The 26,095-nt window shown below is 49.3% G+C and overlaps 1 protein-coding gene across 15 annotated transcripts in view; it reads left to right on the forward strand.

The window, feature by feature from the left end:
* The window catches only part of Myo9b (myosin IXB), a 92,820-nt gene that overhangs the window by 12,268 nt on the left and 54,457 nt on the right, over positions 1 to 26,095 (forward strand). For all 15 annotated transcript variants that reach the window (XM_031340199.1, XM_031340202.1, XM_031340201.1 and 12 more), the window contains exon 2: positions 5,215 to 6,109. In XM_031340199.1, the coding sequence (XP_031196059.1) occupies positions 5,270 to 6,109 (840 nt within the window). In that variant the 5' untranslated portion in view covers positions 5,215 to 5,269. The remainder of the gene's footprint in view (positions 1 to 5,214; positions 6,110 to 26,095) is intronic.

Raw genomic sequence — 26,095 nt, forward strand, 5'->3', positions numbered from 1 at the left:
GAAGGCAGTTCCTGAAGCAAGGGCCAGAGCTGGTCACAGAGCGCCCCAGCCTGCATCTGTAACATATCCAGAGGGGCTCAGCTAGGGGTCTTTTGGCAAGATAGGTAGCAATCCCCCAGGGACTAGATGGAACCTATCAACAGGCCTTTCTAGCTTTTCCCATGGGAGACAGTCCCTATTAGGTACTGGGTGGGCAGCAGTATAACCCCTGGCCACCTGTTTCCAGGCTGCCTGCTGGCAAACAATCCAGAGCTCCTGTCCATGCAGTTGGCAGGCACACTGGGGTCACCTCCCAGAACACATGCTCTAGAGGTAATTTTCACTGAGCCTGGCTGTGGGCAAGTTTCTGTGGTGGTGTGTATGGACCCAAGGGTGGATGTGTGAAGGCTCTTGTGTACAAATGTGTAGAGGGGCTTGCATGAGGGCATGTTTATATGAGCTTGTGTGCACAGGACATGTGTATGTGTGGGTATACAAGCAGTGTGCAGTCAGGTCTCATTTGGCAGATGTTTTCCAGTGCACATCATTAATTAGTCTTTGTTGTTATTTTGCAAATACCATGCAGCAGACTAACTAGCTATACCATCACTAGTCAATGTCATGTGCATGACCCCTCCATTGTGTCTACAGGCCATCTTTGATTGGAGGTCAACAGGCAGTGAATAACTGGCATGTAGATGTATGTGACTGATTAAGGCATAGAATTTCAATTCGAGTCCCTCTGTTCTCACACAAACTGTTCCAGGTAGTGGCACCACCTGGAACAATGTATGATTGACTTTCAGAGTGACCTGAACTGCCAGGCAAGCACGGCTGTGAACCCCACCCAGATTCCCTGCTGTACCCACAGACTCCCAACCGCATCCTTGCTGAATGAAACAGGATCTGTCTAGCTGTCCACACTGGCCTAGAACTTGGTATCCTCTTGCCTCAGCCTCCCAAGTACTGCTATGCATTACCAAGCCTAGTTTTTATTTTTTGGCCAATGGGATTTGTTTGACTTTCCATTTTGTTGTGGTTCTTGTTGTTGTGTGTGTTAGTGTTCTGTGGAGCTCACAGAACACATGATAGGAGTAGGTATTCTGCTTCAAGCAGAGGTGGTCCTGAAGATTCAGCCCATGTCAGGCTCAGTGGGCACTGTCACCTGCAGTGTTGTCCTCCCTCAATAGTCCAGGTCATCCTCAAGATCTCATCACCAGGTTCTCAATCTATAAAGGTGTGAACCTGTAACAGGAAGTTTGTGTGGCGTTCTAGGTTGTGGTATGAGCCTGCTGCTGTGACCAAGATCAAAAGCACATAGGTCTCCTGACCCTCCGTTTCATGTCACCCGGAAGCAGCCAGCAGCCAGCTCACTTCCTTTGTGGCTAGCTATGTTTTAGAGAATGTAACACACACACCCTAAGTACTTCCATTTTATTGAAATTATGTAAAATTCATGATTGAAGGCAGACAGTTCCTCAGTGGGTAGTAGTTCAGTGTTATGCAACCCTCACAGCTGTTCATTCCAGAACCTGTCCATGTAGCTCTAGAAGACCCATCACTCCAGCCCCTGGCAGCCTGTTCTTCCTCTGCCTCGATGGACTGGATTGTTCTGGACATTGCTTGTCAGTGGGGACACACACACACACACACACACACACACACACACACTCACTCACACAGTCTATGCTGAGCTGTTTCTTTGTTTTGGTCATGCAGACCAGGTTGGTCCAAACTTCCTGTGTAATCAAGGATGTCCCTGTACTTCCTGATCCTCCTGCCTCCACTGCCCCAGTGCTGGGGTGACAGGTGCAACCACTTTCAGACTTCATTTTGGGGGATGAAACCCTGGACTCAACATGCTAGGTAGTCACTCTGCCAGCCGAGCAATAGCCACATCACGTTTTCTAACTTCACTCATGTGCTGTGGACTAGTGCAGCGTCCCTACCTTACCTGAGGGCTATTCCCCCTGTGGTTGTGCTATATTTTATTTATCCATTCATCCATCGGTGTATTTCTACCTTTTAATGCAAGCCACACTGTATACAGTCCCATCCTGAAATTTGAATTCCTGAGCTTTGGGTCTAGAAGAGCAGAATTGCCAGGTCTGTGTGTACTGTTTGGGGGCCAACGTTTTTCCAGTTTCATGGTTCCATCTAAGTTTTAGAGGGTGGTACCTTTTGGTACCTGTGTTGTGTTGAAGTTATCCATCCTCTGGCTGTGGCTGCTCTAGTGGTTTCTAGTTCAGGGATCTTAGAAACACAGTGCTGGGAATATTCACCTGCTACCACTTTGTTTCTCTAGAGAGGTTCAAGGAGGGTGAGAATGACTATTATTTGCTGTATTAAAAATGGTTAACAGTTAAACCAACTTCCAAGGGCCAGTGCTATAGTTCAGCAGGTCGAGGTACTTACAGCTAAACCCAGTGATCTGAGTTTGGTCCCCAGAACCCACATGGTGGAGTCCTGCAAATCATCCTCTGACACACACATGTGCATCATGACATAGCCACAAACACAAAATATGGAAAGAAACAAATGTCCCAAGACCTGTGGTGCACAACTGGGACCCTAGCACTCAGGAACAGAGGAAGGGCCTAGATCACAGGACCTCGGCCAGGCAGGCCACAGTGTAAGACTGTCTGAAACTACAACAACTAAAACCAGAACGGGACCCTCCAAAAGAGAGGCAGGCCTGCGAATTGAGACAGCCTGGCCTACATAATGGGTTACAGAGTACCCAGGTCTTCATAGTGAGACCTGTCTGAAAAAACAGGCCCAAAACTGAGCAATAACAAAAGTATGTGTATAGAGTCAACCATTAACACGGTATGTGCATACATGCCTCAGGGTGTGTGTGTGTGTGTGTGTGTGTGTGTGTGTTCACACCTGCTTGTACTCTTGCCACAATTGGAGGTCACAGGACTTTTGAGAGATGATTTTTCTCTCCTTCCTTTCTTTTTTTTTTTTTTTTTTTTTTTTTTTTTTTTTTTTTTTTTTTTTTTTTTTTTTTTGTTGTTGTTGTTTGGTTGGTTGGTTTTGGGGTTTTTTTGGGGGGGAGGGGGGTTGGAGACATGGTCTCTTATATCCTAAGCTTGCCTCCAACTCCTTATCTATGTGATGCTGACTTTGAACTCAATGATCCTTCTACCTCTGACTTCCAAATGTCAAGGTGACAATAGCCACCCCACCCAACCTCTGCCTTGTTTCTGAGTAACAGTCTCACATTTCTGCAGCAGTGGTACTGTGTACCCCAGGCAAGCTGGGCTCTGAGCTTCTGTATGCCTGCTATCCTCCTGTCTCACTGTGGAAGTACAGACTTGCACTGATACATCTGGCTCTCTGTGTGGCCTCCAGGGATCCAGTCTAGTTGCCAGGCACTTCTGCCCTCAGGGCCATCAACTTTTAGTCCTGAGGACAGTAAACCATGTCTAGATGTCTTTTATTTTTTAATTCTTGTTTTATTTAATGTGTATGTGTGTTTTGTATGTATATATGTCTCTGTGCCACTGCATTCCTTTTGGTAGTTAGGACATTTAGAAACAGAGGCTGCAGAATTGACTCACGTATTAAAAGCACTGGTTGCTCTTCCAGAGGACCTGGGTTTAGTTCCCAGCACCTATGAGGCTGCTCACAACCATATGCAACTGCAGTTGCAGGGGATCCAGCACCCTCGTGCGGCCTCTTTGGGCACTAGGCATGTAGTGGTACTGATCTACAGATGAGAGTTTGTCTGCGCAGTGTGGATCTGGCTATGGGGCTGGCTGTGTTTGGGCTTTGCCTACTTGAGTGTTTGTTTCCTGCTGTTTTGAAACAGTGTATGTTGAAGTCCTTTTAGGCTTGTGCTCTCCGAGTCACACTTCTGCAAAGTCAGAGGCAGCAACATCTGCAAGTGGCAAGGAGGCAAATATCGCAGCCTCGTCTGACCTTGGGTCTCTCTAGTTGCACACTTTTATTGTAAGACAGAATCAAGCTGAATTATCTTTTAATTCATATCCTCCTGCCTCACCATCCCCAGTAGCTGGGATGATAAGTTTGTCCTACCGAGTGTGCCTGTATGCACTGAACAATATTTATTTTGCAAGCCAGGGGATTGCCCCAGGACCTGAAGAATGCCTGACAAGTTCCTCACCACTGAGCTGGACCCCATCCTCAAATGACCCAGACTCCACCCAAACATGTGGTCTTCCAGCTGTTAGCTGGAAGGGAAGAGACAGCTCCTTAGTGGTGTGGGAAGACCCAAAAGTGAGGCTTGTGTCTTGTCCTCCTTGAGCATTTCCATGGTGCCTGTGGGAACCAATGCTGTCACCTTCTCTTTCAGCATGTCCCTCCTAAAATTTCACAGCTCAGGATCCCAGAGCTGATGTCATCCCTTGGCTGCCAGTCTAGCCCTTTAGGATCGGGCTGCAAAGTCAGAAGCAAGCAAATGTCTGGAAGGAGTTTGGAGACAAATATCTGAGCCTTATCAGCTCTTGGTCTTTCTTGTGACTCTTCTGTTTTGGTATTGTAGCAAAAGCAGCCACACACAGTATTTCTGCCTTGGAATAAAATTTATTTATAAAAACAGGCTACTGTGAGACTACAACACTCTTCTTTTAGTGGCCCGTCTCATGAATGAACTCCTCTTCATCCTTCAGAACCCCTCTTTCATGTCAGTGCTCCTTTGAAAGCTCCTCAGCTCCCAAAGATAATTATTCCTACTGTTTTTCATTCACTGTTGGGGTTTGAAACCAGCTTCTCCTGCTGATCTTTGAGCAGAGGCTTCATTTTCTTCAGTTGGTACACAGGGGGCTCATGTACTTAACCCATACTGATATGATTCTTGCTTCAAGATACCACCCAGGCTATTACCAGCATCTATTCATATTCCTTGTTCTTGCAGACTTCAGAAGTAATGCATTTTATTAAAAATTACTTTTTTCATAGTTGGGGCATGGCTCCTGAATAGAGCCCCTGCTTAGAATTACCCAGTGAGGGGCTGAGGCCATGGCTTGGGTAGAGCTCCTGCCTAGAATTTGCCCTCTGACAAGGCGCCCCAGGTGTGCTGACTTGGCCTATCTGTAGTAGGCTCTGGGTTCTATCATGTTTGCCACAAAGCAGGTAAATGGGAGGCACTTGGGTCCTCACACAAGAGCAGTTGGTGGCTTCTGGCCAGAACTGCCTTAGTTGTTTTTGTTGTAGGTCTGGAGCTGTGTGCCTATGTGATCACCAGGCTAACCCCCACCTTCCTTCCAGTTGCAGGAGGTGTGCACCCGCCGGTGAGGCATGCTGAGGCCAGGAGGCTGGCAAGATGAGTGCGCACGAGGCTGGCAGCTCGGGCCGTCGGCAGCAGGCCACCTACCACCTGCACATCTACCCGCAGCTGTCCAGCACTGGGAGCCAGACCTCATGCCGTGTGACTGCCACCAAGGACAGCACAACAAGCGATGTCATCCAAGACGTGGTAGCCAGCCTACACCTAGATGGCTCGAAGCACTATGTGTTGGTGGAGGTGAAGGAGTCAGGCGGGGAGGAATGGGTGTTGGATGCCAGCGACTCACCTGTACACCGAGTGCTACTGTGGCCTCGGCGAGCTCAGGACGAGCACCCTCAGAAGGATGGCTACTACTTCCTGCTGCAGGAACGCAATGCCGATGGCAGCATTCAGTACCTGCCCCTGCAGCTGCTGGCTCAGCCTACAGCTGCGTGTCGCCTGGTAGAGCGAGGGCTGTTGCCAAGGCCTCAAGCAGACTTTGATGACCTGTGCAACCTGCCAGAGCTGACTGAAGCCAACCTGCTGCAGAACCTGAAGCTGCGCTTCATGCAGCAAAAGATCTACACATACGCGGGCAGCATCCTGGTAGCCATCAACCCCTTTAAGTTCCTGCCCATATACAACCCCAAGTATGTGAAGATGTACGAGAACCAACAGCTGGGCAAGCTGGAGCCCCATGTGTTCGCTCTGGCCGATGTAGCCTACTACGCCATGCTGCGCAAGCACGTGAACCAGTGTATTGTCATCTCTGGTGAGAGTGGCTCTGGCAAGACACAAAGCACCAACTTCCTCATCCACTGCCTCACAGCACTCAGCCAGAAGGGCTATGCCAGTGGCGTCGAAAGGACCATCCTGGGCGCAGGGCCTGTACTGGAGGTGAGCACTAGGGCCTGGAGGTGAAGGGCAGGAGATGGGAAGTGCTGGCCTGCTGCCCCAGCTCTGTGTGATGCCCAGGGTCTTCCCAATACTCACTGAACATGTGCAAGCCCCATGTCCATCCCAGAGTACATTGAGCTTGTATGCCAATGTTCCACACAGAGAAAGTGCACACAGGAGTCTGTTAGATGAGGCAGGGCAGCAGGCTTAGTGTCAGCTCCTTAGAACTATTCCAACCATGAATTTGGGTTGTCAAGGCTACCTCCAGCGGTCCCGGCCCTGGAGTGACTGGGATGTAAGGGGAGCCTTGGGCTATACATTTTACCCAGAGGAGTTTACAGAACTTGAGGGAGGCTGTGTCTCCAGGCTTGGCCAGGACAGACCTCAGGTCTGAGAGCATTCACAATGGAAGATGAGAGCAGCAGGACTTATATGTCTTTGATGTTCATCTGCCCTTCAGGTCCTGGGCCAGCAGATTGATGTGCTCATGCTTAACATCACAGGGCATCCCAGGAGTGGCAGGGAAATGGTGCCACAGCAAATTGCGGGGAGACCATCTCAGATCCCGCACTTTATGCCTGCTGCCCAGGGTCCCCAGTAACTAAAGTCCATGGGAGACATTAATATTTCCTGTGGGCAAGCCTTCTGGGCATGGGTGACAGAAGGGATGAGTGAGTGAGCCCAGCTCTGGGCATTTTAAGGCAAGAGATCAACATGTCTCAGGTGATAGTACATCAAGGTCAGGGGTGACTGTGGGCTGGGGTCTGCAGCTCTGGAGTTGAGGTCCCAGAAATGGCTCCACTTGGCTCTTCTCTTTCCCTCTCCCTCTCCCTCTCTTCTCTGTCTCTCTCTCTCTCACTCTCTTTCTCTTCCCCTCCCTCTCTCCTTCCCCCTCTTCCCCTGTCTGTTTCTCTCTCTTAGTGGTAAGCTTTTTTTCGTTGTGTATAGTGTGCATGTATGCAAAAGTGTACTGGTACTTTGCATATGTATATGTATGTATGTGCATGCAAGGATGTTTTGCTTGCATTTGTGTCTGTTCTTAGTGCCTGCAGAAACCAGCAAAGGCATCAAATCCCCTGGAACTAAGTTATGGGCAGTTGTGAGCTTCCATGGCGGTACTAGGAATCAAACCTGGGGCCTCTAGAAGAGCAGCTGGTGTTCTTAACACTTGAGCCACCTTGCCAGCCCTTCTTTCTCAATAGGCTTTTTAAAAAGTCAATTTTATAAGTGGATATGTATGTGCCACAGTGCATACCTAGATGTCAGTGGACGACTTTCTGAGGTAATCCCAGGGTGTGGCTCCCAGGGATCGCACTCAGATCACCACTGCCTTACCCACTGAACTGTATTGCTGGCTCCCAGGGATCGCACTCAGATCACCAGCCTCACCCACTGAACTGTATTGCTGGTGCCAGTGGGCTTTGGTTTTTTTCTTCTTTGTTTTGTTTTCTTTTTGAGACAGGGTCTCACTTTGTAGTCCTGGCTGTCCTGGAACTCACTTTGTAAAACAGGCTGGCCTCAGAACTCGCAGGGATCCACCTACCTCTGCCTCTCGAGTTCTGGGATTTAAAGTGTGCTCCACCACCACCAGGCTCAGTAGGATTTCTTTCAAGGCAGTGTCAGGCCAGAGAGCAACGAGCAGGTAACAGACCTCTCAGGTGCCTCTCTCAACTTTGCATCTTCTGCTTCTTTGCACTGCGGTGTGCTTTTATATAAACTGAAGCCAGTGTGCTGTGCTGATTTTACCTAAGTCTGCAGTGCACCTCAGAGTTGAGTCTCCATGTACGTGGGTGCCAGTGTGACACCCTGGGCTGCCATCTTAGTGTGGTGCAGTGTCTCCATCATCCTGTGCACCTTCCTTTCTTCTTTGTCCATCCCCATCCACAGTCTTCATGCCCCACGGGCTCACCGGTCACAGGGCTGGGCACACTATGCCCCCTTGCTGTTTGGTCCTACAAATATAATTGTTCCTGGATGTCCTCTGCCTTTTGCAACTCGGGAACTCTTTCTTCTCCTTGCTAAGTAGCATCCCCTGACAGTTGATCCTCCATATGTGCAGGCTCTGTGTCCAGCTAACTGAGGCTGGACCATGTGGGGGCTAGGGTCAGCAGAGTGCTCTCCTCAACAGCACAAGGACTTGGGCTTGACCCTCCAGAACCCTGGGAAATGCTGTGCATGGCTGTATGCAAGTCCCAGAACTAGGGGCAGAAACAGGAGACTGGGGCTTGTGGACCAGCTAGACTAGAGTAAGGGATGAGCTCCAAGCCAGGGAGAGGCCCTGCCCCAGAGGAGGCCAGCAGTATTCCAGGGTGTGGTACCCAAGCTGTCCCCAGCCTCCACATGCTGCTCACTACATACATGTGCACCAGTGTGTGCACAAACATCGAAAGATCAAATGGGGGGGGGCGGGGGGCTGGAGAGATGGCTCAACAGTTAAGGGCATATAGTGTTCTTGCAGAGGACCAAAGTTCAGTTCCCAGCACCCACGTGGTAGGTCACTGCCATCTGTAACTCCAGTTCCAGAAGATCTGGTCACCAAGAGTTCTTACACATGCCATGCACATAAACTCATGCAAACAACCACACAGAACAAATAAAATCATAGGAAATGTTTCTTAAAAGGCAAAAATGGAAATATGAGGGACACATTTGATGCGTTCTTCCCTGTCATTGTCCCCAAGCAGATTCTCAGTCATGTAGAGATTGGCATGGGAAAGGCTTCAGGAGTGTGTGGCCTGGAATGTCATGAACCAAGTCTACCCCAACCCCTGCCCCGTGAGTGCCAAACCAGGATGGGGCATGACCATGATGTGGGAAACTTCTTTATCCCTTAGGGTCCCTGGAGTAAGGAACTGGAGTGGGTGGCCTTCATTGACCTATGACCTCTTGTGCCCCCTCCCCCCACCTCCCACCCTGTATGGATGGCTACTGTCTGATGTGCAGATTCACTGCAGTTGCTTCAGCCTGCTGTGTTCATCTAGGTTCCTCTTCCACTGAGATCATTGCAGGCCATCATGTGAGGTCACAGGGCTCAGATGCTCACCAGCTCGGGTGGTGTGGTTCTGCTTTTTGCTCTATAACCCAAAGGAAGGTTCAGCCATCACATGGTGCATAAACTTAAAACAAATAAACTAAAAAAACACTGAGTAGCAGAATAGATATTCTTTTTTTGTTTGTTTTTTTGGGGGGGGGGTCTATTGTTGTTGTTGCTGCTGCTGTTTGTTGTTGTTGTTGTTTGGTTTTTCAAGACAGGGTTTCTCTGTGTAGCCCTGGCTGCCCTGGAACTCACTCTGTAGACCAGGCTGGCCTCGAATTCAGAAATCTGCCTGCCTCTGCCTCCCAAGTGCTGGGATTAAAGGTGTGCACCATTGCCCAGCTACCAAATAGGTATTCTATGCCAAGCTCAGTAGCTTGTACTTCTTGTCCCAGCACTTAGCAGATTGAGCCAGGAGGATCTAGAATTTAGGGTCATCCTTGACTACTTAGAGAGTTTGAGGCCAGCCTTGGTTACATGTGACCTTGACTTGAAAAGAGAAAAATAATTTAAGTTTCCTTTTGGTTCTGGCTTCTCCAGCTTGTATCCATTCATCTGTGCAGATCAACCACCTAACACACAAATACAGAAGCCTCCCTCTGTTAGCCTGTTGTGTTGTCACCAACAGTCAACCATGAGCTGAAAATAAGAAATGGAAAAGTCCCTAAACACGCTGTTTGTAGGGTTTTTTGGTTGTCTTGTTTTGTTTTGATAGGTAGGCTATCTCCATGTAGGCTTGGCTGTCCTGGTACTCACTCTGTAGACCCTACTGGCCTCGAATTCAGAGATGCTCCTGACTTTGACTCCTGAGTGTTGGGGTTAAAGGTGTGTGCCACCACAGCCTGGCAGTTTGTAGGTTTTAAATTGAGTTTGTTCTATGTGGCATGGTACGATTCCTCAACGTCTTACTTCATCCATGGGCATGGGCCCCTATGCATGTGGTACTGTGCTGCGGGTGCCACCCTCAAGATGGGCACCGGTTTGTGTTCAGGTAGCCCTTGTTTTCCATGCTGAGGCAAGAGTGGTGCTATTGGAAGCATCACACAGAGCCTGCAGAGACCCTCTAACTGAAAAGGTGAAAGCCCAAGGGTAAGAAAGGGGAGGCATGAGCTAAAGGAGCCCCTCATTGTTGTGAGGTAGCCAGTCTGGATGTTTTGTTATAGCCACAGAACACAGGTTCCTGCAACCCTGTTTCCAAATGAGCTCACTTTTCCACATCCTGAGCCAAGAATTTAGGTGTGAATCATGTGGGAGACACACACTTGTCCACAGTGGCCCCCATAGACTAACTGCTGGTGACACTCAGCGGCTTTGTTTTCAGGGGTCCATTACCAGCTCCATAATTGTCTCAGGACCTGTCATTCTCTTGTTCTGGTGAAGCCACTACCAGCCTTCTCATTTATCGCTGCAGTGCCCCTCAGGCATACTGGCACAGCACTGACTGTTGTCCCTGTCAGTCATTTAGTGACTGCTAAGAGTCAGGTTCCAGGCCCGCTGGCTTCCTTCTCGGGCCTCAACCACAGAGCACCCTGACCCACAGTCTCTGACAATCTTGGACTGGGGAGGACAGTGGCCTTGGTGGCCTTGCTGGGTTCTAGGTGAGCCAGAGCCAGCTCCATGGTGGGCAGTCAACATGCTTCATGAAGTGCCCATCAGCTCCTTCTGAGCAGTCCCCATGATGGTGATGGGTCCTTTTCTGCAGAGTGACCAGCTGCACTGAAGGGATCAGCTCTTCTCCCAGCCTTCATCCACCAGGGGGCCAGGAGCACTCCTATAGACATGACACAAGAACACCTAAAAATGCCTGGAGTCATCCTCAGAGACATTCTGGCAGAGAATTCTGCCAGAAGGTTGTCTTTTTTCTGTTTGTAATTTTAATTTATCTTATTTATTTACTTGTTACTTTGAGACAGGGTCTCACTGTGGCTCTGCCTGTCCTGGAAATCTCTGTATAGACCAGGCTGGCCTTGAACTCAGAGAAATCCACCTGCCTCTGCCTCCCAGGTGCTGGGATTAAAGGAATGTACATCTCACACAGCCTGATTTATATTTCTTCCTTTTATTTATTTTTCTAATTTCATTTTTAATTATGTGTGTTGGCTGAGGTTTGTACATGTGAGCACAAGTTCTTTGTTTTGTTTTGTTTTGTTTTATGTTTACTTTGAGACAGGTACCCATGTAGCTTAGGCTAGCCTCAAAGTTTACTATGTAGCCAAGGATGACCATGGACTCCTGATCCTCTCTGTCTCTACCTCCCTAGTGCTATGATGACAGGCATGTACTACACCATATATGGCTCCCTTCCTTCCTTTCTATGTTGCCAAAGCTGGTCCCAACTTGTTTACACCCCCACCCCATACCCCTCCCCCTGCCCTCCCCTGCTTCCTCTTTTGAGTACTGCATAAAATGCACTGGCCAACAAATCCAGCAAGACCTTGTTAGCTGAAACTGTGAGGCCTCTTTTCCCTGGTTACAGCTGCCAAGTGTACTCAGGTCTTGGTACACCTTGGGTCACAGGTTAACCCAGCTCATGTGACTTTCTAGCCTCTCATTCCTGTCCTCTTAGGGTCCCAAGCTTTGGTCCGTGCACAGGCCAAAGATAACATGCAGCTTGCAGTGTCAGGGACTTTTTCTCAGTTCCCTAAAAGGAGAAGTTGGGTTGCTTTGAGGTCAGGGTGTCACTGGGCCCTCCTGTCCTCTCAGGTCCGGATGCAGCCTCACAGTGCAATACTGACCAGAAAACAGGAGGACTCCTGTTGAAAGGCAGGGGTCTGTCAATCAGTGTCCCTGCATGCCCCTGTGATAGTCTCCATTTCAAAGAATGTGGAGACAACATGAACCAGGGCATCCTCCAGCAGGCAAGGAGTAGGCCGTCCATACTGCCTACCTTCAGAAAGGAGACACTTGTGTGGGCTGTTGGCTGCCTGAGCTTAGACATCTGGAGGCTTTGTGAGCCCAGTTGATTGTTACTCTTGATGGGCAGAGCACCCCTTGATAGCACTGAGCTCAGCAGAGAGCCTAGGACATTGGTCATGGGGTTCACCCTAAAGCATTCCCGGGACATGGCTTCACTCCAGGGAAGCAGAACACAGACTGTCTGGCCCTGGCATGTCCCCAGCTGCTGCTGGCATGAAAGGGACAGCACGGCTCTAATTCTGAAAGCAGAAATGAAACATAGACCCACATCTTTTCCCTGGGTCTGTCTGACTTTACTTAGCTACAGGCCCCGCAACATCAGTTAAGTCTGAGGGAGGGAGACAGCCCGCATCTTCACTCCAGAACAGGGATGGGTTCTGAAGCTGCTGCTGCCTCCTGCTCAGGGCCAGGGCTTGTGTCCTTAGAGATTCTGTAAACCAGACTCCACTCTCCAACCTTGTAGGTCACCAGAACTACAGGACCTTTGCCCACTGGTCATGGCTTCCCTGGGGTATGGTGGCTTGGCTCTGCCTAGCCACAGGGACATGGCCTCATTGATGTGAGAAGCCAAAGATCTAGGTGAAGATGTTTGGCCAGACTGACTCTGGTAAAAAGTTCTAGAACTGGGAGTACCTCAGCCTATGTGCTAGGGGTGTTTAACAGCCTTGATATTGACAGGTTAAATGTGTGGCTCAGCTGGGTGTGGCAGCAAGTGACTGTCGATGGAGTACTTGGAAGCCAAGGCAGAAGGAATTTGAGGCCAGCCTGGGTTACATTGTGAGCCCCCCTGTCTCTGTCAACCAAGAGTACAGCTCAGCAGCAGCTGACAGTGTCCTGTTTAGAGATTTGTCCCCAGGTGACTGTGTTGGCAGGTGGTGGGAGTTGGTGGCATCGTTGGGTCTGTAATTGAGAAGGGGTTGAAGGGCCGCAGTGTAGTTCTCCAGCTCAGGCTTGGCTACATGACAACTTGCTATTCCATGTGCTTGTGCTATAGTGTGATATGAGCAAGAGTGCCTGGCCAGCATCGACCAGAGCTCACCCTGTGGCTTAGCACTCCAGCCTCAAGCTAAAGCTGCACTTTACAAAGTCAGTACTTCATCCCAGTGACACATCATTGTCCTGGTTTGCTCTCTGTTGCTGCAGGGAGCACTATGACTAGAAGCAGTGTAGGGAGGAAAGGGCTTGTTCCATCCTGTAGATTGCAGCCTGCCGTTGATGGACACCAAGGCAGGAGCTTGAAGCAGAAAGAGGAATGCTGCTTACCAGCTGTCCCCAGGCTACTGCCTGTCTGCCCTGCCTTCCTTTCTCCTTTTCTTTTCTCTCTTTCTTTCTTGTTTTTGTTTTTGTTTTGTTTTTGATACATACATAGCATTAACTGTCTTGGAACTCACTATATAGACCAGGCCAGCCTTGAACTCTGTAGAGTGCTGGGATTTAAGGCACCACCCTCAGTACTCACCTGCCCAGGAATTGTATCACCCACAGTGCGCTGGGCCCTCCTCCATCAGTTAGCAGTTAAGAAAGTGTTCCACAGACATGTTCACAGGCCAGTTGATGGAGGCACTTCCTCAATTGAGGTTTCTTGTCTTGTCTTGGTTTTGTTTTATGAGACAGGGTTTCTCTGTATAGTCCTGGCTGTCCTGGAACTCACTCTGTAGACCAGGCTAGCCTCGAACTCAGAAATTCACTTGCCTCTGCCCCCTAAGTGCTGGGATTAAAGGCATGCGCCACCACTGCCTGGCTTCAGTTGAGGATTGTTCTTTCTGGGTTTGTCATGTTGACAAAGTCAACTGTCAAAATGCCATCTGGTACATTCGGTGTTGTACAAACATCACCTCTATCTTACCCAGAACATTCCATCTCCCACAAAAGATTCCCTATCCATATCAGCTGTCACTGCCCACTACTCTTACTTCCTGTCTCTGGCTTTGCCTGCTGTGGCTGGTTCAAATGAATTTCATCATTTATCACGTGGCAGTTGGTCTGCCTTCTGTCACTCAAAAGCATGTTTCCAGGATACATCTGTGTTACAGGGTATGTTGGACTCTTGCTCATTTTTCGTGGCTGAGTAATAATCCACCCTGTGGTCAGACACTGCTTGGTTCCTCTGCTTGCTAGCTATGTCAGCATTTCATTCCTTAGCACAACTGCCTAGAATTAGGGTCCCCAGCCAGAAAAGTCTCTACACTTCAGGGTTCCCTGCCCCCCCTTAAGAGCAATGCTGTAGGATCAAGGAGTGTGGTCACTGCTTACCCACATGGAGCAGCATACCTTGTAGCAGCCTGCTGAGGGTGACTTAAGGGCTGGAGTACCTAAGGATCCTGGGGTAGGAGCAGGACATGTGTCCACATGTGCCAGCCCATCCTGCTAAGAAGCTGCAGTCAAGGGCAGCTTGCATTAAGGAGTTTCAGGTGGAGTAGAAGCAGGCAAGACCAGTGGCTAAGAAGGGCTGATCTTGGTGCAGTGAAGTAGGGGTCTCATATGGCTGCAGGAACTATTGGGAGGATTTTGGTCAACTGATAGCTCATCTAAGGCAGAACAGAAACTCAAGGGCCCTCTTGACTTACCTTAGAAGGTGCCTGGTCCTGGGTTGGCAAGATGGTTTAGTGGGTAAAGGAGCTTGCTGCCAAGCTTCAGGACCTGAGTTCAAGCCCTGGGTCTTGCATGGTAGAAGGGGAGTGCTGACTCCTTAAAGTTGTCTTCTGACCTCCACATATGGATGAACATACACAACCACAAAATAAATAAAAATAACATTTCAAAGTTTAAACACGGAGGGGTGTTGTGGACAGCTGGGAGGAATGAAGATCATATCTTAGCTAGGGAGGCTGATGTGTGTGGGGCTGAGTGATGGGGCCTAGGGGACATTGCCCAGGAGGCGATAGGGTCATTGAACAAGTCTGGGTCACTGGATACCCACTGTGGAGACAGGAAGGAACAATGTGAATTAAGCCCTGGGATCTGAGGCCCTTATGGGATGGATGGATGGATAATCAGATACATAGAGATCCAGAGCAGAATGTGGAACTGGGGTGTGTGTGGTCCACATGGAGAGAAAGCAGTCTAGGGGACCATTGGTTGTAGGATGTCTCAGAGCAAGCATGTCCCATGTGCATAAGGGCGTGCCAGACAGTCACACAAAGGTCATCCCTCATGTTCAAACTCATGTTTCCCCCTGGTGTGCATGTTTGGGGGTCTAAGCCTGGTCTGACAGCTTGCAGTCATAATGCAGTGTCCAGATGTCACTAGGGCCCTGCTGGGAGCCACTTGACTTCGAGCAGCTGGCAGAGGTATCGCGGGCTTCCAGCCTGGGTGCTCCCAGGAAGCTGTATTTTGTAGTCCATCAAGTCACATGTCTTCCTGCACCCATGACATCAGTAACAGGAATTCCCCCAAAAAGGAGGTTTTATGCCGGACTATCCTCAGGATCACTAGGCTTCCCTTGGGCTTTCCTCACCTTCCTTTACTCAGCTAGGTCTCATATAACCCAGGCTGGCCTCATGCTTGTACTGTAGTTGAGAATGACCTCAAACTCCTGATCCACTAGCTTCCACCTCCTAAGTATCAGATTGGCGGGCATGACAGGCCTGGTTTATGTGGCTTTGAGAATAGATGCTCATGTGGATGTTACTCAAGCCCTCTGTCCACTGAGCTATAAGTACCCTACCAGCTAAGCTACAAGCACTGTACCAACCAAGCCACATCACATCCCCAGTGCAGCCCCAGTGCAGCCCCAGTGCAGCCCCAGTACAGGTTTCCTTGCAGACTGTGGACAGTCGTCATCTTCTAACCGGTTTTGATTTCTGGGCTTCAGCTTTTCATGGTTAACTGCAGTTTGGAAATACTAAGTGGAAAAATCCAGAAATAAGCAGTTTGGGGTTTCATCTTTTCTTTTGTGTAAGAAGCCTTAAGGCTTAGTAAGTGTTCAGAAAGATCTAATATGAATGTTGGGTTTGGCTCTGCCTGTGCTTGTGGGTGTCCGCTGGGAGTCTGGGATGCACAGTCTTAGAGTCGGCTATGAAGGTGGTGTCAGGACCACATTGGCCTGTGGTAACTGTCCTGTCTTGATGGTGCCATGGAGGTGGGAAGAAACACCAGTCTTTGCAGCACCATCCCTTTGGGTTGGGTCCTAGACTGAGTGAGGAAAGCAAGCCGCGTACAGTGTGATGCATTTGTTCTTTCTGCTGCTGAGTGTGTGTGACTAGTTAAGCAGCATCCTTGACTCCCAACAATGATGGATGCTATTCCTGGGACTGGGAACCAAGTTACCCCTTCTCCCCCCAGGGTTCTTTTGTTAGGGTATGTTGTCATCACAGCAGGAATGGACACTAGGGCAGAGTGGTGGAAAAAACCTGCAGCCAGCTAGGGGCATGGCTCAGGGCGGTGCCTAGAGTTTCCCAGTGAGAGGCTGGGGTTGTAGTTCAGGTCTACTACTTGACTAGCATTCACAAGGCTCCAGGTTCCATCCTGAGATGGGTGTAAACACAAAAATATACACAAGTAGACATCATTTTTTGTCGTTTTTCATTGAATGACAAAACATCTGACTGAGATGGACAAGTAATAGGTTTGTTTGTTTTGACTCTGGGTTTGAGAGGGTCAGTCCATGGTGGGCTTTGGGTCTGAGATGAGTGAATGCTTATGGTGCAGTCATTCAGGTTGCTGGCTTCATTGGGACCAAGCCACAGGACTGCCATTCCCTAGGCATTCTCACACAGCAGTCACTCATAGCACTCATGTGTCCAGTGTGCTGGGCACCAGGAAGGCTTGGGAGTGTGAAAAGTCACCCCCTGAGATACTGAGGGATGACTATACTTCCATGTACATAGAGAAAAGTCTAGAGCCCTGTAGAGATGAATGTGTCATATACCATGTGTATTTGCTTGGCTTCAGGTTCCTGGCACCTGTGTCACAGATGCTCAGTGCAGACCCCTGTGGGCACCCTCTCCTGGGTCTTCTAACAGTGTGGGGGAGTTGGGAAAGGAAGTCTTAGAAGTAGGCATTCCATGGTGTTTAGAGGCTGGGTTTGTCCATGCAGGAGTCTCAGTGGTAGCAGGTAACTTCACAGTGCTGTGGCTGGCCAGGGCAGGGTTATCTCCCTCCGTGTGTGTGTGTGTGTGTGTGTGTGTGTGTGTGTGTGTGTGTGTGTCTGTGTCTGTGTCTGTGTGTCTGTGTCTGTCTGTGTGTCTGTGTCTGTCTGTGTGTAAGGGGTATACAGTCCAGAGAACAGTCTTAGGTATCTGTCCTCAAGTACTATCCACCTTCATTTTAGAGACAGGGTCTCTCAGTAGCTTGGACCCGGCCTAGCAGACTAGGCTGGCTCTGGCCATTAAACCCAGGAATCTCCCGTCTCTATTTACTGGGATTATAAGCCTGGCCTCTATGACGGCTTTCTCTTATGTTGGTTTTGGGTGCTAGGCTCAGGCCCTCATGCATGCATAGCCATCACTTTACCAATGTCTGCCAAGTCTGCCAAGCCCACTTTCTTATTAGCCATCTACCATCACCACATTCCTGCCTTGGAGAATCTCCTGGAAACCTCAGTCTTTCCTCCACCCTACCTGCCAGGAACATGGAGGCCTAGACACTGACCATGATCTGGAGTCCCTCCCCTTTACTCTCCCATCAACCCTGCTCTTATTTCCTGACCTACCTTAACACTAACATGAGGATCATGACAGAAGCCTGTGGGCACCTGGAGTCATGGCCAGTATCTGGTGTCTGATGTGCCTATAGAGGCTCTGAGACAAGCAGAGGACACAGTGAAAGTTATAACCAGTGTTAATAAGGTAGGGAGTCCTGCCTTGCCACACACTGGGAAGGAGTAGTTACTGGGCCATCGAGTTCCTGCCTCTGGTGCCTTTACTCAGCACTTGAGGCAAACCAACAGGCTGCCTGCACACACCCTACCTCAAGGACATTGGGAGCCAGAGAGCAGTAGAGACCTACAAGAGTCACTGCATCTTCAGAAAGAAGGGAGAGAGAGAGCTAGCAGCTGGTCATGCAGGAGGGGTGTGGGGGTGGATGAGGGAACACTGCTAACAGGTGTGTGTCCCAGGACCATTCCTAGAGAGGTGTTAAGGGTCCAAAAACTCTGAAGGAAGACCCCAGACTCAGATAGTATATAAAAACAAAGAGAGTTTATTCTGCAGGAACAACCAGCATGCAAGCTAGGGTCACCATCATTCAGAATGGTAGCACAAAGACATTCGAGACCCTTTTATAACAGAACTGCTTAATTACTTCTGAGATAACAACAGACTTCTAAAACCTAGGGCTCATTCCAAGGGATTACAGAGACGATTAACCAAAGGTCATAAAGAAAATACACACCACAAGACCACTGGTGCAAAAACAGGAGATAAAATACTGACTGGGTTTATCTATACAAAACTTCAAGGGCAGCTTAGTTGTGGTCTTTAACTTGCTATGAACCTGTAACCTGATGAATGCTTAGCCAGATAATTGTTACTAATGGAAATGCATGTAGACATTCTTTGTTATAAGTTTCTTATTCAGTTTATGACCTGAATTTATGTGCAAACTTATAATAAACTTTTTACCATGTGAACATACACTCTGAAAGTCCTACAAGTGCTGGGAGCAAAAGGCACACAGAGACAGGCCTTACTGCCTTCTCTTCCTGAGTATTAGAGAAGTGCAACTTCTTGCCTTGCCAGATAGAAGGAAGGCCGCTCTACCTAGCTCCTGCTAGTTTATTATGAGGTGCTAAATGGAGACTGCAGCTTCTCTCCTCAGAGCAACCCAGACAGACTGAACAGCTGCGGAAGCAAAGTACATTACACTTAGGATGGATAGCGAATGGTTTACAGCGTAGTTTCTGAGTGGAGACAAAATGGAATAAAAGGACCCTTCAGAGGTATGCAGGAGCCACAGCTTCAGAGGGGCCCTGAGTAGCCCTTGGCGTGGGACAGCTGTGCACTCCGGGTCTGCCCTGCACCCTGCGTCCAGCTTCTCCCTCGCACACCCCTCAAGGGAAGGGCCTTTGCTTGCCTCAAGGCTATTTCAGACCTGGGGGAAGTTATATTTTTGGAAACACCACATCTAAGAATTGAGTGAAATTATGGGGTATAGTTTAAGCACCCAAAAAAGGTCTCCTTGAGCCGGGTACAGTAGAACATGCCTGTCCTGCCAGAGCCTAAGAGTTTGAGGCAAGTTTGGCACTGTCCCCAAAACAGTATCAAGTGTCTCAGAAGAAATGCACAGGGCCTGTGTGAGTGCTGTGCTCTGTGCCACTTTGCCAAAAACCAGAGTGTGCTATCACAGAAAGACCCACACTGATTCTCCCCACCTGACTCCCATCTACCTCACCCCCACCAGAGCTCCTGAGCCACTAGACCTGTGTGCTGACCTCCCCCTCAGACAGCACCTGCCCCCGAGATCTCCTGGAGTCTACATGACCAGGTAAAGAGAAGCAGGGTGCAGCCCTCAGATGTGCAGTCCAGCAGCTACTTGAAGCTGATACAGGACAATCATAAGGTCAGGGTCAACTCCAGCAAAGGCCAGGTTTAAGGCCAGCCAGGATATGTAAGAGCATTTAAAAAACACAAGGAGTGTATCTACTCAAACTTGTGGGGTGAGAGTGTCGAGCAAGTTGTTGGTCAAAGGCAGCATGTTTCAGGAAGGGGGTACGTTGTTATTTCTAGGTTCCAAGGCCCAGTATAATGATGACAGCTAAGCACTTGGTTTGTCTCTCAGCATTTGCAAGGAAGGAAGCACTTAAGCATTCTTCCCAACCAGGAAAAAAGGAAAAAATGGGAATTGGGAAGGAGATGTGTGTTCCTGGATGGTAGTAATCACTCCACATCAAAATCCAGCTCCTGCCTTACAGACAGACACTGTGGTTGTGTGGTATGCATGTGGGGATGGGTCTGTGACTCTTGGCAGAGACTCTACTCAGGCTACACCCTGAGCCCCTCCTTGGGCGATTCTAGGCTGGGCTCTATCTACTGAGCCAAGTGCCCAGCCCCTCACTCATGGCACACTTCTTAAAAAAAAAAAATCATTTCATGTGCATTGGTGTTTCGCCTGCACACATGTCTGTGTGGGGGTATTAGATCCCCTGGAACTGCACTTACAGACAGTTGTGAGTAGCCATGTGGATGCTCCCAGGTCTTCTGGAAGTACAGCCAACGCTTTTAACTGCTGAGCCATTTCTCTAGTCCCCAGCACTTTTAATCTTAGCATTGAATAGGCAAAAGCAGATAAAACTGGATTTGTTGCTAGTCTGATCCATAGAGCAGGTTCTAGGCTAGCAGGGGCTCTGTAGTGAGATCTTGTCTCTAGGAAAGAAACAAGGAGGCTGTCAGCTATCTCTTTGTTCAAAGAGAATCCAGGGGGTAAGGTCCTTCACACACAGCACCATTCCCCATTTTGGTAGTGGAACCCTATTCAGGTACCTTTGGCCCTGTCCACCATCTCTCAACACTAGCTGTCATTATTCCTTCTGAAGCCTCTAAAAGCTGCCCAGTTTCGACCAGTGTGCAGGCAACACTGAATCCACATTCCTGGAAGGTGACTTGTTGAACTGCCTCTTTCCCTCAGTTTCCCTGGTGTGAGTAATGCAGCTAGGTATGTTTCTTGTTAGTGTAGGTTGAGAGCAAGGACACTTCACCCCATAGTCCTCCTCTGCATGTTCCTGTAGCAGGGGAGCAAGGACAGGGTGGCAGATGACAGCTGGAGCTCTGTGATGTGGTTCGGAGTTTCTCCCTGTCACTGGGGTATGGAAACCCTGCTGGGCAGACAAAACAAAACAAAACAAAATGTGGAGATGCTAGACTGCATTTCCCTGCGCAGCTGTCGGGTGCTGGGCTCAAGGGAAGTACTGATATACTGCTCAGGGGCTGGGAAAGCGCAGCCTAAGGTGTGGAAGACAGAACCTGGGACTCCCTGACTCCTGGATGTCCACTTACCACTGGAAACTGCAGAGGAATCGAGGGGGTCAGAGGTCCACAGGCCTGCGATGAAGAGCTCAGGGACAGGGGCTCCCAAACTCCTGGACATCCAGATGCCGCTGGGTCTTGGGGAGTTGGGAACAGAAGAGGATCACAGGCTGAGGAACCCGGGGCCAGGAGGAGAGGGAACTCCAGCTTAGCTCTACAGGGATTGTCCTTAGCTTAGTAGCTGTTGTCTAAGAGGACAGGGAGGCCTTCTGCAGGAGACCTAGGCGGTGAGGCTCTGTAGACAAAGGCCTTCTCCATGCTCCCCACTGTGGTTCTTGATGAAAGAGACAGTCCTTGGTTCTAGACTGTTTATTGATTGTTCATCATGGAAAATGGGTACATACCATACCCTCAGGGAGGACCACAGATTAAATATACCTTTTGCAGGAAGGAATGTAAGCTTATTGGCTAAATCCTCAGGGCCTCTAGATACCTCATTAGCATGGAGAACTCTGTTCTGATCTCTGTGACCATAGGTCACATTCCTGTGTAGGGAGTGTGGTCACGTGACGGGGGCCTGATTGGAAGCAGGTGAGCACACTCAATATTACCAAGTTGCCTGGTACAGTCCACTGCCCCACACTGTGGTTGGTGGCCAGTGTCAGCAGTGCCCTGAGATAACAGGTGTCAATCAGGAGAGTGGCATGTGCTTGCCATCCTTGCCTCAACAAAAGAAAATATCACAGAGGCTCAGTGCCCAAAGGCCATTGTTTACCCTCAGCACTGCAAAATAATTTGGGCCCAGCAAGATGGCTCAGCTGGTAAAGGTGATTACTGCCAAGCTTAAGAGCCTGGGTTCAGCCCCTGGGACCTTCATAATAGAAAAAGAACTGACTCCTGCAAGTTGTCCTCTGACTTGTATGTGCAACCACACACACCACCAAAATAAATTAATAAAAACTTAAATTACCGTCACACATTTCATAGAGATACTCAGATAGGTCATAACAGTTTTTTAAAAAGAAAGAGAAAACACTTGTAAAATATTTGTTGTTACTTTTGAGACAAGGTCTCATTGTGTAGCCCTGGTTGACTTAGAACTTACTATGTAGTCCAGACTGGCTTCAAACTCATAGAAATCTTCCTGCTTCTGCCTCCCACGTGCTGGGACTAAAGGTGTGGGTGACCATTTGTACTGCTGTGATGAAATACCACAACCAAAAGTGGCTGAGAGGAGAGGGCTGATTTCACTTCCAAGACAGGAACCTGAGGCAGGGGCTGATGCAGAGGCCATGGAGGGTGCTCCTTACTGTCTTGCTTCTCCTGGCTTGCTCATCCTGCTTTCTTATAGAACCCAGGATCACCAGCCCAGGGATGGCACCAACCTCAGTGAGCTGGGATCTCCCATTTTAATCATCAATCAAGAAAATGTCCCACAGACTTGCCCACAGGCCAATCTGATGCTGACATTTTCTTAGTCTTGGTTCCCTTTCACACCCCCACACCCCACACATAACTAGCCTGTGCCAAGTTGGCATAAACCTTATCAAGACAAGCATCTTGCTTCTTGTTTGGTTTGGTTTGGTTTGGTTTGGTTTGGTTTGTGGTGTCACATTAAATAAATGTAACTGTAAATCCAAGATTCCCCTGCCTTAGCCTCTCAAGTGATGGCCTTTGCCACCACTTCATGGCAATGTATAATAAACCCATTAATTCAGAGATGAAGCTGGTTGTGGTGGCTTGCACCTGTTAGTCCAGCTAGCTCCTAGGGAAACTGAGGCGGGATCATTTGGGCCCTTGAGCCCAGGAGTTTGGGGACAAAGTTGGACTACAGTGTTTCAATTATATCAAACAATGACTGCCTATACCCTTGGAGAAGTTTGTTTTTAAACAATCCAGGTCTTCTTTGTTTTATAATTTTGCTTGTTTTTGAGCAATGGTCTGGTGTAACCAAGGCTGGTTTCTAATATAGCATGAGGATGACCTTGAACTCCTGATCCTCCTGCCTCCATCCCCCACGTGCTCAGATGACAGGCATGCCCTGTCACAGGTCTAGGCTTTACACTGCTAGGTGAGCTCTGAGCCCCTGACCTGTTGCCCAGCTCTAGACATCATGGGCTTTCTAAGGTAACAGGAGGCCACTGATGTGGTGAAAGTATTAGTAAGGCAAGTGGGGGGAGTGATTGAAGACCTGGGTTCCCATCTCAGGCACCCACACAAAAAGTTGTTGTGGGTATTTTGTCACACACGGGGAGGAGAGCCAATCATACAACCCCAGGTTCAGAACAGGAGAGGCAGCAGGTGTGAGGGCCCCATCCATCCCCAGTCCCTCTTCAGGAGCTCCAGCACCTTCATCAGGAGCTGGGCCCCAGCCCAGGGAGGCAGGGACAGGACAGTCCCTGGGGCTCCTGGCCAGCCTGCCCACTTGGTTAGCTCCAGGACGATGAGAAACCCTGTCCCAAAAAACAAGGTAGATGAAGCCCGAGGAGTGACACCTGAGCCTGGCCTCTGTGCAGCCATTTAAAAAGGTGGTGGGAGGTGTCAGCATCAGTGGGCTGGGGATGTTGCTGTCCATAGAAACTCCTGAGTCAACATCTTAATTCCACTAGGACTGAGCCACAGCCAGAGAAAGGCAAGTGGTGGTGTCTGCAGCCAAGGACGACAGCCTCAGAAGCTGTGATCCAGACTGGCACATCTGCTCCCCCTTCCTTTAGTCTCAGGAGCTGCTTGGCTGAGGAAAGCCTTAAATGTCTCTTTGTGACTTGGACAGGGTCTCAGGTTTTATGCAGTTACTCAGCATCTGGTGCAGACCTGCCATCCTGCTACTCTGTGAACAAGACTTAGGGCTTACAGATTAGCCTGGGCTACACAGTGAAACCTGTATCAATAATTTGTACCACTCCTGGCTCTGCGGGTGCGCGTGTGTGTGACATGACCTAGGTGTGGGAGTCAGGGCAGCCTCAGGTGTGGTCTTCACCTTCCACCTTGTTTGCTTTTTTTCTGCTCCCCTGTGATTCTTCTCTCTCCACCTCCAGACAGTCATGCTGTGTATCCAGCTTTACGTTAGTTCTGGGGATTTGAACTCAGCTCCTCACACTTGAGTGGCCAAGTATTTCACCTACTGTGTCATCTCCAACCATGCTTGAGATTTTGCTGCTTGTGTTGGGTTCTTTGGTAGGAATGGGTCCATCTTGGCAGGGGGCGGGAGGGTGCTCATCCTGGCCTCCAGAACTCTTGTTTCATTTCCCATTTCATCTGTGGCTGACACTTGATGCCTTCTGTGGTCAGGGGCACTGAGGGTGGGGGGCTTTTTGTCCCACAGTCACCCAATCCTAGCCACATCCCTGATGTATATAGTTGTCATGTGTCCATGTGGCCAGCAGCTTCCTAGAGCTGTGCTGAGAGCTCCAAGGCTGGAAGAGACCAGAAGAGCCTCTGGGTGGAAATGGGGTGTGAGTCAGGCCTTGCAGAGCTTCCTTGTCCTCTTTCACTCAAGAGCTGAGACGTCGTGGTGATGCTCCACTTCCTGTATGTGCAGTTCACCTCCACCACCACCCTTTCCCATCAGCCTCCTTGACCTTGGCTATCATTCTTCAGTGGCTGGTTTTCCCTATGACTGCTATGGTGAGACTCTGCCCTTTGCTACAGCTGTCAAGAACAAGTGGGGACCATGTCTGACAGTACTCCTCTGTGACCCCCAAGCACTCAGGACTGAGACAGGAGCATCTTTTGAGCCCAGGAGTTCAGGGACAGCTTGGGCAGGAGAGAGACAGAGAGACACACAGAGAGGATCATACACAGAGAGACAGAGAGGGGGGAAACAGACAGACATACAGAGAGAGAGAAAACATGTGAGAACGAGATCCATCCCAAAAAAACAGAAGGGGTTGAAGTTCAGGTCACAGAGCCCTGAGTTCTGCCCTCAGTACCATGTGATTCGGGGTGGGTCTCACTAGTCATTTCAGCACTTAGGAGGCTGGGGTAGGAGGATTCATGATTCAAGGTCATCCATGCCTGCTCAGCCCTTGTGGCCAGCATGGGCTACATGAGACCCTGTCTCAAAGTCTAAACTCTCCCACTCGATACATAAATCACTCACACAAAGCTGCATAGAATGCAACCAGAAGTTTATTCATGACCATAAAAGACAACCTAGAGGAAGCCACTAGAACTTTCTATTCAGAAAATATAGCTGCTAGTCAGTCAGGGGCAACACAGTTTTTCATGGTGGTTCTGTGTTGTGGGTGGGCCTGGTGCTGTTTGGATGTTAATGCTAATCCCGCTATCCTGGGAGGAGCTGTGGACAAGGAGTGAGTCATACTCAGGTAACTTCTTGTGAACCAATCCTCTAATGAATAAAGGAGCCAATCACTGGGCGAGTAGGCAAACGTTCCAGCTGGAGAGGGGAAGAGAGGAAGCAGGAGAGAGTTAGGTCTTTTTGGACAGGGACATCTTGAGGACAAGATGTAGAGTGTCTCCCAGTTTCAATAGCAGATCCATTAGGATTCACCACTGGAGGATTTAGATTTAATAAGACTTACAAGTAGCTGGGCAGTGGTGGCGCATTCCTTTAATCCCAGCACTTGGGAGGCAGAGGCAGGCGGATTTCTGAGTTCGAGGCCAGCCTGGTCTACAGAGTGAGTTCCAGGACAGCCAGGGAGGGCTACACAGAGAAACCCTGTCTTGGGGGTAAAAAAAAAAAAAAGGCTTACAGGTTAGGATTTTAGTTTTTCCACCCAGCAATTGAGTTACCATTGTTTCTGAACATTGTTTCTGAGTTGGTGTGGTAGTGACCCACCAGTAGAAACCTAGTGAGCTGGGTAGAGATGTTTTAAGAGCTCCAGGCCAGAGAGATAAAAACAGGTCAGCCATTGCCCGCCAGTGCATGGCCAGCCAAGCCCCACGGGACAGAAAGTAGCTGGGTGTAGCATGGGAACTTGCTGTTTTTTGGGTTTTGTTTTTGATATTTCCCACAACAGTTCTATGTCACCCTTTCCTACCCCCGCCCCTGGTGGCATCCCTGTAGAGGAAGCCAGCCTAGGCTCACTGGACTTCCAGAGTGCCTCCCACAGGCCTCAGGGATCTAAAGATCAAAAGAAGAATGCCGCCTGCCTGCCTGCCTACCTCCCTGCC

Source organism: Mastomys coucha, unplaced genomic scaffold (genome assembly GCF_008632895.1).
Source record: "Mastomys coucha isolate ucsf_1 unplaced genomic scaffold, UCSF_Mcou_1 pScaffold22, whole genome shotgun sequence".
Taxonomy (NCBI): domain Eukaryota; kingdom Metazoa; phylum Chordata; class Mammalia; order Rodentia; family Muridae; genus Mastomys; species Mastomys coucha.